The sequence below is a fragment of the Jaculus jaculus genome, chromosome 8 (assembly GCF_020740685.1).
Source record: "Jaculus jaculus isolate mJacJac1 chromosome 8, mJacJac1.mat.Y.cur, whole genome shotgun sequence".
Classification (NCBI taxonomy): domain Eukaryota; kingdom Metazoa; phylum Chordata; class Mammalia; order Rodentia; family Dipodidae; genus Jaculus; species Jaculus jaculus.
The window spans coordinates 1,173,212-1,188,839 of record NC_059109.1 but is presented as its reverse complement, the minus strand read 5'-3'; the positions used below and the strand labels follow the sequence as shown (position 1 = coordinate 1,188,839).

At 47.2% G+C, this 15,628-nt stretch overlaps 1 protein-coding gene across 6 annotated transcripts in view; it reads right to left on the bottom strand.

The window, feature by feature from the left end:
* The window catches only part of Trim26 (tripartite motif containing 26), a 39,768-nt gene that overhangs the window by 10,924 nt on the left and 13,216 nt on the right, over positions 1–15,628 (bottom strand). For 2 of the 6 annotated variants that reach the window (XM_045157431.1, XM_045157429.1), the window contains exons 2-9: positions 10,981–11,463; positions 10,779–10,874; positions 8,986–9,216; positions 6,467–6,484; positions 3,847–3,869; positions 3,344–3,459; positions 3,080–3,112; positions 602–2,649 (exon numbers count right to left, since the gene is read on the bottom strand). In XM_045157431.1, the coding sequence (XP_045013366.1) occupies positions 1,967–2,649; positions 3,080–3,112; positions 3,344–3,459; positions 3,847–3,869; positions 6,467–6,484; positions 8,986–9,216; positions 10,779–10,874; positions 10,981–11,418 (1,638 nt within the window). In that variant the 5' untranslated portion in view covers positions 11,419–11,463 and the 3' untranslated portion in view covers positions 602–1,966. Of the gene's footprint in view, positions 1–601; positions 2,650–3,079; positions 3,113–3,343; positions 3,460–3,846; positions 3,870–6,466; positions 6,485–8,985; positions 9,217–10,778; positions 10,875–10,980; positions 11,478–15,628 lie in introns of those variants that run through there. The other 4 variants (XM_045157430.1, XM_045157428.1, XR_006638579.1 and 1 more) reach the window with 3 other exon arrangements.

The following is a 15,628-nucleotide window of genomic DNA, read 5'->3' as shown; positions in this document are numbered from 1 at the left end:
CCACATAACCCTTTCTCACCTTTAAGGTGGCAATTAAAAAAAAAAAATCCAGGTCAGGCGTGGTGGTGCACGCTTTAATCACCAGCACTCAGGAAGCAGAGGTAGGAGGATCACCAAGAGTCTGAGGCCACCTTGAGAGTACATAGTGAATTCCAGGTCAGCCTGGACTAGTGAGACCTTACCACAAACACCAAAAACAAAAAAATTAAAAAAAAAAAAGACATGGCCAAATATTTGAATGTGTTTGGAGGCAGAACTGAATCACTGTAGATAGAATTTCCTTTGGGGCACTGTCTCTCAAAGGACATAGTACACCAGCTGAGGCACCCTTCTCAAGCAGTGTCAACAGCTCCACAGTTTTGACTGTCAATCAGATGTCACTGTAGAAGAGGAAAAGCAAGCATCACAGCAGTGGCAGTTGTGTCCACAGGAGGCTCTATGGAAACCTCCAGAAAAGACAGAATATATGCAGAGGACAAAAAGCAAAGCCAGCATTCCAGACACACAAGGAAAACACGAGGCCATTATCAATGGGATCTCTAAAGCCAGAATAAGGTCTGGTGACATAAGCTGTAGTACAAATATACATTTATCCAGATCATGCATTCAACAAGTCTTTATTGAACACCTACTCAGGGCCCAGCACTGCACTAGGTGCTATGATAAAAGAAGTATTAAGAGATGGGGTCGCCCTCCAGAAGCTTACAAAACTAGAGGCAGAAATTAAGATACACATGACGCAGGCAGCTTGTGACACACAAACGTGCAACTCCAGGAGTAGCTGGGAACAGACTCTTGGGACAAGGGGTAAGAGCTAATGCTTGATGAACAGGCAAAAGGCAAAAAATGAACAGAATTAAAGACAAAAAAATGAGACATTACTTTGGCTAGAGCAGGAGCTGGTGGTCACCTGTGAGCCCTGGGATCCCTGTACAAAAGGACTTGGACTAAGCCAGTAGGCAGTGGACAGACACTGCAAGCCCTCTCCTCCTTGCAAGAAGATCGGGGCATTTCTTTGGACTCCTCTGCCTACCTACCCTTTCTCCTCATAGCCATCTTCCCACTTCTATTCCCTCTCCTAAGAAAGTGAGTCTGGACACTCAGTACAACCAGCAACAGAAACCTGAAATCCCTCCTGGAGAAACTGGCCTGAGACTCCGAGGCAGGTGAAAGCACCCACCCCAGTGATTTTACACATGGATCAAGAGCAAAAAATTCTTCTAAAAAAAAAACTCCTTACATGGATCACTCTGTGAAATAATGCACTGATCATTGATTACAGCTGTTAAGTAACACAGTCACACCTATCTAGATCCTCCCCTGAGATACCACTTGCCCTGGGGAATACCACCTCTTCAACCACTCAGACCCAGGCTTGGCATGGACTCTTCACCATGTCAGACGACAATTCCCTGGCACTCCAGGCCAACAACCTACATGGCCTGGGAAGACTCAGTGGATTTTGATTCAGCGTATTCCAGCATGTTCAGTGTTTAACTCTGAGAAGGGTAGGTCTGTTTAAAATACCAGGGACAGTGGCAGCACAGTGGCTTTGGGCAAAGGGAAACTATGGGTTTGAGGACATTAAAATAGCCTTAGGTCTCATCAGTAGTTTTACCCAAGACCAGCTGGCATTGGACACCAACTGGATCACAAAATCCTGCCCCAGCCCTGTTCAACAGAGAGAACTGTAACAAAGGGCACTCAGGGAGGCCCCATGGACTCCAGGGGCAGAAGGTCCCATAGGAAATAAGTAGGAGGAAGAGAAGCCCAACTGGGAAGTAGAGATGAGTGATACCTCCGAGGTCTCTGGCCACTGAGATGGGGAGGTGGGTGGCCATTATGTAGGGTCCCTCCTCTTCCCACTTCAGTTTGTGCTGGCCAGGCATCCTCCCCCATCAGAATCCAGGGATCTCAGAGAAGTGAAGCTTCTGTTGATATGTGGGGTTCAGGCAGGCACTGGGGCTCAGGGTCTCAGCAAGAGGCGTGTTCCTGGCCACTTGAGCCATAGGAAGGGGACCAGGCGCCGGGTGAAGGTGGCAGTGAAGGTATAGAGGAGTTCCTGTGATTCTGCATTGGTGAATGTCACAGTACCCTCTTCATAATCCAGGGCGATGCCCACTCTGCGGGGCCGCAGTGCTGGGAAGAGCTGGGCCTCAGGGCTCGTGTTGGCCCAGATACCAGAGGAGGAGAGCCGCAGTGCCCAAACTCCATCCTCTGGCCGGAGAGAGAGGTCTCCCTTCCTCTTGACAGAGTCTCTGGCCACTCCTACCATGCAGCTTTCCAGAGCTTCCTCTTCCTCCTCTTCTTCCTCTTCCTCTTCCTCCTCCCCCAGCGATTCTTCATCCTCATCAGTTTCCCAGTCATCATATCCATCCCCATAGCCAGCCTCCTCTTCATCCTCCTCTTCATCCCCTTCCTCCTCCTCCACATCCTCCTCATCCTCAGACCAGCCTTCCCTTTCCACTTCCACTTCCCAGTACACCTTACCCCAGGTGAAGCCCTTGCTGCCAAGCACCCCTGGCTCACAATCAAACTGCTGGGGGTACAGGGAGTTGCTCTGGTACTGGCTGGTATACATCACACTCTTCCAATCTTCTGACAGCTGCAGGTATCCACTGGCTGACTGTGGGTCCAGGGTGACACTTACTGTGGGGACAAGGGAAGAAGTTACAGCGTCACTGGAGGACTGGGAAGAGGCCACAATACTACAGAATCCAAGAGGTACTATCTATACCATGTCTACATACAGACATATCTGTATCCTCAGAGGTACACAGTGCATGCCCTGGCAATGGGGTGAAGGGCCAGCACAGGACCTGTACACGATGGCCTCTGGCCTCAGGCTACCATTGCTGTTTGCTCTAAAGACAAGTAAGGCAGATGAGAAGAATCTGTGGCAAAAACTGAAGGACAGGACCTGAGATGTCCAAAGGACCAAACAGTGAAGGGCTGGCCCTCTATACTGCAGACCACATAGTAGATTTGCAAGAAAATCCAAGGGACAGAGACCAGTGAGTATTCCCACAGGGCAGCTTTCTTTATTTGAGGTCAAACAACCTTTGGTATACTCACTTACCTGTCTTATATTCCAGCTCTCTTAGAAGCTTTCCTAGAGGAAAACAAAAGGACAGCAGACTTTCAGACCCAGAAGTCATGGGCTCATGTCTTACTTGGTATTAATTTTGGACTGGGATTCCACCTGAAATCCCAAGAAGAAAGCAGACAGCAACGAGCAGCCCTTACAGCAGGAAGGTTGGAGAATACAGCAGTGAGAAGCCAGGCACTGTCACTCAAGTGTGGCCCTTCCTAACTCCTACCCGTGCTCTCCCCCAACCCTTACCTTGGAACTGCCGCAGGCCTCGCTGCAGAGAGAGGACTTTATCTGTGAACTCTCCTGTCTTCCTTTTCACCATATGAGGGATGGGTTTCCCAACCCAGAACTTCTTCCGTGGATACCTGAGAAAGTGAACATTACAACTTGGCTCTTCTGTCAATCTTCATGACAACCATGAAGGGGGCAGGAAAGGCTTGCTTATCTTCAATCAAGACACAGAGAAACAGGGAACCAGACACTAGCTGAGCCAGGCCATGTCAAGAAGCTTCATCTGTGAGCACTCTGTCTCTCCCAAGCCAGCTTTAACCCTCCCACTATATCCCCTGAACTACAGAGCTGGTGCTCAGGGAACAGCAGTCCATAGTTTTCAAGGATGCACTCCTGATTCCCAAAGGCTATCAGTACTAACCAGAGGCTGTGGCATCTTTGGTACCCATCAGCCACATGAAGCAGTCAAAGAAGGGGGAGGAGACAGGGGAATGAGGACACTGAGCAAAGAAAGCTCTTACTTGTTGGCGAAGTCCCTGGTATCCTGCAAGGGAAGAAAATATAAGCATTAACATAAATCTAAGTTGCATTCAGTTACACCCTGCTCTACATTAGAGGCAGAGACATAACAGTTAACAAAACACACGTCTCCTTCCTCAGGGAGCTGACAGTCTAGTGGATATTGGGTAAAACAATAAAACAAATAATGCAAGAGCAGAAACAACCAAAGGAGACAGACAACAGGGCCGGCCTCTCCAAGAAGACACCTAAGCTAAGGATGGAAGAATGAGAAAGTGTTGGTGTGGTGCAGACTGGTAAGAAATGGGAAAGGGTTAAGGAAGCAGGGACCTATCAAGCAAGGTTGGACTGGGGAATGGAAGGGCTGAGTTTTATTCAATGTGAAGGAATCCCACAAAAGGGTTTCAAGCAGGAAAACTGACAAGTGTGATCTGCTTTAGACAAGGCTGGCATGACTAAGTATCCTTTAGTATCTAGTCTCCAAATGTTTAATTTTGTATTTTATTTATTTAAATATATTTCATTATGTATCTATGAGAGAGAGATAAAGAAAGAGAGAGAAAGTGGATGAACCAGGGTCTCCAGCCACTGCACACAAACTCCAGATGCATGCGCCTCCTCTGGCTTACATGGGTCCTAGAGAATGGAACTGGGATCCTTTGGCTTTGCAGGCAAACTCCTTAAGTACTAAGCCATCTCTCCAGCCCTGTATCTTATTTATTTGTAAAAGGGGGAGGAGGAAGAGGATAAGCGTGCCAGGGCCTCTAGCCACTGCAAATGCACTCCAGATGCATGTACCACTTTGTACATCTGGTTTTACATGGGTACCCAGGTCATTAGGCTTTATAGGGAAGCACTTTAACCACTGAGCCATCTCTTCAGCCTTCTCCCCTTCTTTTTTTTTTTTTTTGAGGTGTGGTAGTTTAATTCAGGTGACCCCCTTATCTTAGGTGTTCTGAATGCTAGGTTCCCAGCTGATGGGAGTTTGGGAATTAACACCTCCTGGAGGCTGTCTATTGTTGGGGCAGGCTTATGAGTATTATATCCAGTTTCCCCTTGCTAGTGTTTGGCACAATCTCCTGTTGCTGTTGTCCACCTGATGTTGGTGAGGTGATGTCCACCCTCTGCTCATGCCATCATTTCCCCTGCCATTATGGAGCTTCCCCTCAAGTCTTTAAGCCAAAATAAACCTTTTTTCCCACAAGCTGCTCTTGGTCAGGTATTTTCTGCCAGCAATGTGAACCTGACTGCAACATAAGGCAAGCCCAATAGACTGGTCTTTTTCTTTTTTATGCGAGAGAGTGAGAGAAACAGAATGGGCATGCCAGGACCTCTAGCCACGTCAACTGAACTCTAGACACATGTGCTCCCTTGTGCACGTGTTACCTTGCATTCTTGCATTACTGTGTGCCTGCCTTATATGGGGACCTGGAGAGTCAAACATGAGTTCCTTAGGCTTTGCAGGCAAGCACCTTAACCAGTAAGCCATCTCCCTAGCCCTCCCCTTCCTTTTAATAGCGAACACCTGAAGTTATGGTTGGGCCATGGCTACCCAGATAACTATATTTCACAGAACTAAGTTCCATCCAGTGGGATATGAAAAAAAGCAATGACTAAAATTCCTGGGTCTTGTTCTTTAAAAAAGGAGGGAAGGGGACTAGAGAGATGGCTTATCAGTTAAGGCCCTTGCCTTCAAAGCCTAAAGACTCATGTTCAACTCTCCAGGTCCCAAGTAAGCCAGACTCACAAGGTGATGCAAGCACACAAGGTAGCACATGTGCACAAGGGGAGGCACGCGTCTGGAGTTCGATTACAGTGGCTGGAAGCCCTGGCATGCCCATTCTCTCTCTCACACTCTCACATTTAAGAAAAAGGCCAGGATGTAAGGGCAATCTGGCTGCGACATCTGTCACTCCACTGATTGCCAGGGTTGATTCAGCTGATCTGGCTGGCTAGGCAGGTGCCCCTTCCTCCCTCATCACTCCATGTGCATCCCTCCCAAAGCTGCACGCTTGGTCAAAGAGGACAACCTTCCCCGAATAGAGGAGGCTCGGTCTTCAGTCAAGGGTACACGAGTAGCTGCGCGCCCCTGCTAGAGCCTCCACACAAGCTCTCAAGAAACAGGCTTGCTTAAAAAAAAAAAAAAAAAAAAAAAGGAGGGAAGAACAAAGGTGGGGGACAAAAAGGAAACAAACAAAATTTTCTAACTCTTTTTATCAGCTCAATTGTGGGCACAACAGTAACAAACCCAACTTCAACAACATGACCAAGAGCGTCCTGAAGCCGGTGAACAACCAGATGGAAGTAACCCGGCCCCATGAATGTCTCCAGACACTGCACCTATGACTGCCACCGACAGAGATAGAGCCTCAGTTGTATCTGAGCTATTATACAGCAGCTAACCAAAACCCCAGGTAACAGTTACTTGGCGGCTCTGTGGCTAATGGTAAAGGGAGACAATGGTAACAAGGAAGGTAGACCTGAAAGGCTTCTTGTCCGTGTACCAGAAAGAGATGCAGACAATAGCAATAGACACAGGTCAGCCTGGGCTAGAGCAAGATCCTACCTCAAAAAACAAACGAAAGAAAGAAAAGAAAGATAGAGATAGATACAAATCCCTACCTGTATGAAACTGGCATCCTAGTAGGGGAGGCAAAAAAAAAAAAAAAAAAAGATCATACCATGTTAGTAAGTGATAGGCGCTACACAAAAAACAGGGTGGGGCAGTAGCCAGCTTAGCTGAGGGGCAACGGGCAGATTTTGTGACCTGGGAGTTGCTAGCAAAAGACAAAATCTAGCAGAGGGGTCGAGTCATCTAAGGCTAAAGCAACCAAGGATCTCCAGAGTCGTCTGCCCAAGGTCCCTAGATATCTTTTCTCATGACACTCCTGTGGCAAAACCAAGCAGAGCAGTGAAACAGGCATCGTGAGTAGGAGCCATCTCTGACATGGGACATCATGACTACTGACAGAACTGGGGAGGCTCTTCCAGGTGAGGTACAGTGGCACGCTCATCCCCTTCCAAACCCACCACGGCCAGCCAGGGGAAGATGCCCATGTCTTTGGGGCTCTGGTACCCTGCCCCTTTACCATATTTGTGGCTCTCCCAGCTTAGGTCTCTTTCCATCTCTCCTTCTTGCCTCCTCCGCCAAAGGCCTGTTTCACATGAACTACCTCTCTACCTCTCACCATTTCAACTACGAGACTTCTGGACACTAGTTTGGGTCTCCTTCTTACTGTTCTTTAACAATCTAATCAACTCTGGAAAAACATGAATGCTAATTAAGGAGTCAGTCATCCAAAAGTTACCTTGCAGCAAAATCAAATCTAAACATAGACAAACTACCAACCCAAATATTCTAAGTAGTGATTTTGTTTTATTTTGTTTTTGCTTTTGTTTTTCAAGGTAGGGTGTTGCTCTAGCCCAGGCTGACCTGGAATTCACTATGTAGTCTCAGACTGGCCTCGAGTTCACAGTGATTCTACATATTAAGCAGATAGCCTAAGTCACCACAGGTGGGGGCTCTGACTTGAGACAACTCCCAGAGTGGGTTAGAAAAAGGTCCTCTAGAGAGACACACTGGTCACCACACCCCATCCTTGGCTATACACCACTCGGTGCCTCGCAACTCTGAATCCACATATCCATGCATGCAGGAGCTGTAAAGAAAGTCAGAGGTATTCCTTAAAGGGGGAAGGAGAACAGGCAGAGCAAGTAAAAGGCAACAAGGTCTGCAGAGTCTGAGGAGAAATTTAGGAAATAGATAATGGGGAAAAGGGATACTGGGCAAAACAAGAGAACAACAGCATGGAGCCAGGTTCCCTAGGCTTAACTGGACCTCATTCCTGCCCCAGGGCCTGGAATAAACTATTCTCCTGATAGGGGCTAGGCTGGAGGAGTAAACCCAGCCAGTTCCTGTACACATGGCTCAACCAGCAGCAGGGAGAGGCAAGCAGAGAGAAGCCTCCCATTTACACAGCCTGTACTGGCACATACACTGGGGACCTGCCTCCTCATCTCTTTCCTCCTGACTATGGATATGCACGGCCACTGGCCTGGTACTCCACTTGTAGAGATCTTGGTGGTTCCCTTGCTGACAGACAGGCCCATTCACCCCAGACAATGCAGGCTGGAGAGGGCATCAGATAACCTTATTCCTGGATTGTCAGGAAGAGTAGGTCCACACCCTCCATAGACTACTGAGTCCTTTCTGGATGGTGAGTCCACTAGGATGCACCAGGAGATGTGTCATCTCACCTCAACCTGACAGCCCATTCTCACCATGGTCACTGGAAAGCATCCAGAGGCACCTTGCCACTCATCACTGTACTCTCTAGGAATGGTGTTCCACGGTCCCTTTTCTCCAATTGTCCATCCCTCCCAGGCACCCTGAGTCCCTGATAGCTGCCACTCAGCCCTCTCTAAGCTACCTTTCATCATCTCAAGAACCATGTAAGGTATCCACCTTAGCCACAAGGTCAAAAGAATGGTGTAGTGAAAGCTCACTTGTAATTCCAGCACTTACGGGGTTGATGCAAGAGAACTACTGAGTCTGAGAACAGCCAAGACTACACAGCGAGATCCTATCTCAAAAACAAGCTTCTGGGGTTAGAGAGATGGCTTAGCAGTTAAAGTGCTTGCCTGCAAAGCCTAAGGGTCCAGGTTTGATTCCCTAGCACCCACATAAGCCAGATGCAAAGATGTCACGTGTCTGGAGTTTGTTTGCAGTGGCTGAAGGTCCTAGCGCACCCATTCTCTCTATATGCCCTTTTTTCCTCTCAAATAAATTTTAAAAAATAAAATACTTTTAAAAAACCATAAGCTTCTGCCTTGTTACAAGGGGGTGCAGTGATGAGGAAGGGAGATGGCAGAGACAACCAACCTTTGCTTTCATTTCTACTGTACTTTTTAAGCACTCTGTAGATGATGCAAGTAAAACTATGTCAACTGTCTTATTTTCATGTTTATGTAGCCCTCTGAGTAAATAGGAGAGTGAGAAGTGAGGAGTTATGACTATCATTCCCATGTTTCAGACAATAAATGCAGGCCCCAGGAGGATGCATCTCTCAACAAGGTCCAATCCAAGAATGGCAGGCCAGGTATTACCCTATCCCCCACCTCAGCACAACACAGCCTCTTACCTGCATGAGCTCTGCAGCAGGCTGCCGTGCCTTACCCTCCAGCTCAGAAATGACCATCTCTAGCCGGCTTAGCTCACTGACACCCCGGGTCTTGAACTTTTCTCTGCCCTCAGTAAGCAGCTGCTCTAAGGTGGCCAGCTGGTCCAGCAGGTGCTGCTCCCGCTTCTTCAAAAACTGGTGGCCCTGCTTAAATTCTGACACAATGTACTGCCTCTGCTCTTGCAGTTTTATCTGTAGAAGGGCAGGAAGGGAAGAAGAGTGATGCTTCAATCTGTGGTGCAGGATGTCTCCAGGAACTGGGACTGGCTCATTCCACTCAGAACTACCATTAATGAAATCTGTAGTCTTTTAGGTAGGAGAAGCCACTAGCCCTCCTGCTCCACCCTTTCAATCCTCAAAGAAGATATGACTAGTCAATCAGTCTAGTCCCTCTACTGCTAACAGAACCGACTATGCCTGATGGCTGTCACTTTCTGTCCTGGGTGACTAGTATGTCTCAGGGCACTGGGGAAAACCCTGTATACCCACTCATGAGCCAACACACTTTAACCCATGCACAAAATTTGTATGTTCCCTTTTCTAGGATGCACTGCATGGTCAATCCCATTTGTGGTGGTTTGATTCAGGAGTCCTCCATAAACTTAGGTGTTCTGAATGCTAGGTTCCCAGCTGATGGAGATTTGGGAATTAACACCTCTTGGAGGCAGTGTATTGTTGGGGGCAGACTCATGGGCATTACAGCCAGTGTTCGGCACACTCTCCTGTTCCTATTGTCCATCTGATGTTGGCCAGGGATGATGTTCACCCTCTGGTCATGCCATCATTTTCCCCGCCATCCTGGAGCTTCCCTCAAGTCTGTAAGCCAAAATAAATCCTTTTTTCCCAAAAGCTGCTCTTGGTCAGGTGATTTCTGCCAGTAATGCCAACCTTACTGCAACACCATCCAAGCCTGATCAACCCTCCCTTTAGCACCCATTACTACAAATAAGCAATGTGTACTATATCCTTACCACACAGGACTGTCCTGTTTCCTCAATTAAACTGGAATGTGGGTGCTCAGGGACCATGTTCTGTCTTGCTAAGCTGGAGTATGTCTGAATCCTCAATAACTGTTAGCCAATTTTGGGGTATGGATGCCCAGATACACTGGGACCTGATGATGCTTCTTAGACTAGAACTATCTCCAGCTTTAATCTCTCCTTCTCCCAGGACCTATTCACATGCTGCTAAGTCTGGCCCCAATATCCTTCCTCAGCCCACTTTCCAAGCACACACACTCTTCCCAGCAACTAAAACCATTTTATCAGCTTTTCCCTCCTGCTCCATCTCACATCAAGCACGTGGCACGCTGCCTGTTTTGTACACTGGCAATGACAGGCTAGGCCTTCCCTCGCCCTTCCTACCCTGAAGCCAATCACCCCTCCCCTTTCAGCTACCCTCCATTCAAGAAATGTCCCTTGTTCTTGGGAAGGGAGAATGAAGGCAGGCCTTCCTCAGTCCCCTCAGCCATGGCTGCTAGCTGAGGTGAAAATCCCAGTGAAGAAGAGGGCTCTTTGCCAATAGCTAGACAAGCCACTTACCAGATGAGAAAGCAGGCTCAAAGTCTGAGGCACACGGCTGGCTCACATGGACAGAGCCTATGCCTTGTCCTTGGACAAGCTCTGCTCTGGTTGAAGTCAGTCCAATATGCATTCTCCCAAGCTACTCCTTGAAACATCTCCTGCCCACCTGGCTCTCCTGCCCTGCCCTATACATACATGCACATCACTCCCAGCCTCCTGTCACCTGCGTACCAGTGCAGCAAGGATGTCCGCTTCTCCCTTCACCTGAAGGCCATGAATCTTGTCTCTGTCTCTCCTCAAGGTGCTCAGGTAGTTCAGGATTTTTTCCTGTGGAAAAACAAGCAATACAGATAGCTGGGCAGAACTCTCACAAGGGATCTCAGCCAGGCCTGCAGAGGTCTATAGGGCTCTTCCACAAGCGAGAGGAGCTTACCCTGTGTGGCAGGGCAGCCTTCTCCACGAGGACAGCTGTGTGGGGCCGGTGTTCCCGGGATTCTCGGCACATCACGCACAGCAGTTTTCCATCATCCTCACAGAAGTAGTGCAGCTTCTCCTGGTGCCGCTCACACAACTTCACATCCTGTGGCTCCCGGGCCAGCTCGCCCTGTTCCCTGCCTTTGTCCACCTTCAGTCGTTCGATATTCTCCACCAGGCTGGCCAGCTGCCACACGGGCCGGATGTTCTCCTTCTTAAAAGGCTTCTTGCAGAGTGGGCATACAGGGCGACTCCCTGAGATAGGACGGATGTCACCTGTGCAGCTGCGGCAGAACACATGGCCACAGTCGATGGTCACAGGGTCTCGCAGGTAATCAAGGCAGATGGAGCAGGTCACTTCCTCTTCCAGGCTCCGCAGGGGGGCTGATGTAGCCATGGCGCCTTAGTTCAGGGGTCTCTGTTCCCTGGTGAGGCTTCTCTCCTGAGAGACCAGACCTGGAGTCAAGGACAGGCTCAACAATGGAGTAGGAGTGGCACCCAGTCACAGGGCTGCCAGCTTCAGCACTGTAAAGGGACACCACCACTCCTACAAGACACATACAATGTTACAGCAAAGGAATTTGACCAACCTAGGCCAATCCCCTAACTTTAAAGATGAGAAAGCTGGGTCCAGTGTTATAGTCCTGCCTCAAGACCATTTCTATCTGTCAAGAAAATGCCCAGCACGGTGGCACACACCTTTAATCCCATCACTCAGGAGGCAGAGGTAAGAGGAGCACTGTGAGTTCAAGGCCACTCTGAGACTACATATTGAATTCCAGGTCAGCCTGGGCTAGAGTGAAACCCTCCCTTGAAAAGAAAAGAAAGTGCCCCAGTGCACCAATAATACTGGAACGATCCATCACTACCTGCTGGAAATAGTCATAATGGAACAAGATGCACATCAACCTACTAGGTCCTGACCTAGGCTTCAAGTATAAAGGACTAAGAGCACCAAGGTTGTTTACCAAAACTCAGAAAGCATCAAAGAAACCTAGGTAGCAACCTAGGAGGCTGAGGCAGGGGGACTGTAAATTCAAGACCAGCCTGGTTGCAGAGTGAGTTCAAAGCTAGTCCAGATAGGTGAATGAGACCTTGTTTCAAAATAAAGTAAAAAGAGGCATTTGTCTTGTATGTGACAACCCCCCCCCACACACACACACACACGCATCATGCACAAAGTCACTTTTAGGGAGTACTGGCCTGGACGGTTCTGTAGTTTGAGCTCAGTATACTCATCCTGGTAAGCTAGACTCTATCTACACTCAGATGACCAGAGTGTCTAAGACTCCTTCAAGATGGTGCAGTGGTTCTGCTACTAATAAGAGTGGCCTGTCTCGGCTGAGCACACCGGGGAAACTAGTGCAAGAGGAATCCTCTGCAGCTATGGCTAAGGCTCACTGGCCTGTAGAAGGGACCACCCTTTGAAGGAGCATGAAGGCTCAGCCCAGAAAGAAGCTCCTGTCAACTTGTAGACCTGGCACACTGCAGCCCTGGGGCTAAGTACAGGTGACCCAATAGCTAGCTGCCTCCTGTCCCTGACTGGGACAGCAAAGAAGTCATCTGAGTAATTTAAGCTTCAATTTATCAGTAAAATGGGAGAGTACAAAATATTTTTTTTAAATGGGAGTGATACCTCCAGGGATTTCTAAGCACGATATATGGAAGAATTATGCTCAAAGTACTACATCCAGGCCTAATACACAGAAGGAATTCTAGTAGGAGAGAATCCAGTTCCTTTGTTCCTCTATCCACTTGAAATCAGAGTTGAAACTGCAAGAGGCAAGAGCACAGTAAGCAATTAGCCACATGTGCTCCAGGTAATGGAAAACAAGGATGGGGTAAGGAGGCTGCCAAGGATGCAGAAAAGGTAACCAACAGTTGTAGTGGCAACTGCAATGCTAGGGCGCTTTAGTCAGAACCACAAGTACATCAACACTAGAACTAATATGCACAGTAGAAGTCCGTCAGCATAGTTCAGCACCTTCTGCCAAGTGACATTAATGGCACAGAAACAAAACCCCAGTCTACAAGACCAAAGAGAAAACAAAACAGGAAAACAACAATGATTCCCTAAGGATCTAACACAATAATACATGAGACTCTGAGCACAGTGAAAGCATTATACAAATGTAAGGGACTATTATATTCCTGACAATAAATTTCAAGCAAAACAATCATGGGTTTAGGTACATGTGATTTCAAAAAAAGTAATGTGTAGAAAATACATGTATGACATTTAACTTGCAAATGAAAGTAATCTCAAGTCCCCAGAATGTTGGCAGAAATGTCCAAGGAGCTAACATTCCTGATTCTCTGGTTTTGCTTTTGAGGAATAAGGCTGACCTGGCATCCTCTGCTACAACACACTGTGAAGGATTTGAACAGGAAAAGGAAATAACACTAGGGGTGCCTGTGGGCACTGAAGCCCCTTTCCATGCCATCTTACTTAATGGCCTTGAAGTTCAAAACCCAATCAGTTTTGTTTTAGGAAGACAGAGCTATCTTTGGGAATAGGAATTCCTAATTTCCTACAAAGAGCTCAGCTTCTCTGAAGAAGGGCAAAGAGGCACAGGTTTCCTGGTAAGGCACCACGGGGTGACCCAGCATCACTTACGAAGTTTTCTTGCTTAAGCAGCTTTGACTTGAATAAACCTAATCAAGCCTTTAGATCTAACTTCTATTTATAAGACATGGGGGATTTAAAAAATAGATAAACAAAACACTGCAAGGCTGGGAAGATGGCTCAATAAACAAGATTGCTACACAACTATCAGGACCTCAGTTTGATCCTCACACTGACCTAAAACTACACATGGCTATAATCCCAGTTAACAAGGGGGGATAGAGACAGAAAACTTGCTAGAGGTGGCTCATGCCTGTAATCCCAAAACTCAGAATGCTGAAGATGAAAGAGTACTAGCAGTTCAAAGGCCAAGCTGGGCTAGAGTTAAAACCCTGCCTCAAAAAAAAAAAAAAAAAAAGACATTAACTCCATAGATGGGTAACAACAATCAAGTGCAAAATATAAACCTGGATCCTCTTGGTTTTAAAAGAGCTATAGGCCCTAATTAAGAGACTACCAGGATAAATATGAATTAGATACAAACAATTCTAATGTCATTTACTGAGAATATGTATGAAAATATTTTTCAGCCATGGATGTTGCAGTATTTAGAGCTTCTTGGCTACAATACAATTTGAAATGGTTCAGCAAAACAATACAAAAAGATAAATCTGGGAGAAAGAAAGGGACTCAGGGATTTTTCTGTCACTATGTGTTTTTCAAGGCAAGATCTCACTGTAGCTCAGGCTGACCTGGAATTCACTTTGTAGCTCCAGGCTGGCCTCAAACTCATGGCAATCCTCCTACCTCAGCTGGGATTAAAGGCCTGCACCACCACCCCCAGCCTTTCTGTCACATTCTTAAAACAGGCTAGAGAGATGGCTAAGTGGTTAAAGGCTCTTGCTTATACAGCCCGAAAGCCCAAGTTCGATTTCCCAGTACCCACATAAAGCCAGATGCACAAAGTAGCACATGCATCTGGAGTTTGTTTGTAGTGGTAAGAGACCTCCTCCCTCTCTCTGTTTACAAACAAATAGAGTAGATAGATAGATAGATACATACACACACACACACACACACACACACACACATATAAAGCAAGGCTGGAGAGATGGCTCAGCAGTTAAGATGCTCAGCTGCAAAGCCTAATGACCCAGGTTCTATTTACTAATACTCACATACAGCCAAATGCACAAAGTAGTGCATGCATCTGGAGTTGTTTGCAGCGGCTAGAAGCCCTGGCACACCCATATTCTCAACCCGCCCCTCTCTTTCTGCTTGCAAATAAATAAAATAAATGCAAAGTTTCTCTAAACCTTAAAAAAAAAAAAAAACACTGCTGAGTACTCAGAGATCTGAGCTGTAAATTCACAGCTTGAGCAATCCAAGCTCAAATTTTGGTTCTAGAATCCAATAATCAGATGACTAACATCACCTAACGCTATTTTCCATTTATACAACTTGAGGATGCTCAGGATCCTCTTGTGAGGAAACTGAGACTCAGCAGGTGAACCAACTTGCCAAAGGGCACATGAACAGGTAGCAGTGCCTGGAGCCAACATCTGAGCCCAATCTGTCCCACACTTTCCCCTGCCACAGCCCACTGTAAAATGAGTAAGACCTGAGCTCTGTTGTCAGGATTCTCAGATGAACCCATCTATATGGAAGGTGTGGTAAACTTTGTAGCGCTGACAAAGGAAAGAGGCATGAATTCTGCTGATACTGACTGAAAGCACCCTGGCCTTCATTATCACAAATGAGCATGAAGTATTCCTGGTGGAGCAGTTGTCATTTTTCAGTGATGGAAGGGCACACTCAAGACTGCAGAATCAGAGCAAATGGAGCGGAATGCAAGAGGTGAGCAAAAACAAAAAAAAGAGAGAGAGAAAGAGAGATGGGCAAAGCAGAAGGGTTCCCAGAAGGGCTCCACCTTTCCCTACCATCACTTCTTCCACAGCCAGAGCAAGTCCACCCTTGCCAAAAAGGTTTTTTGTTGGTTTTTTATGTGACATAATCTCACTACATAGCCTAGGTTGGCCTC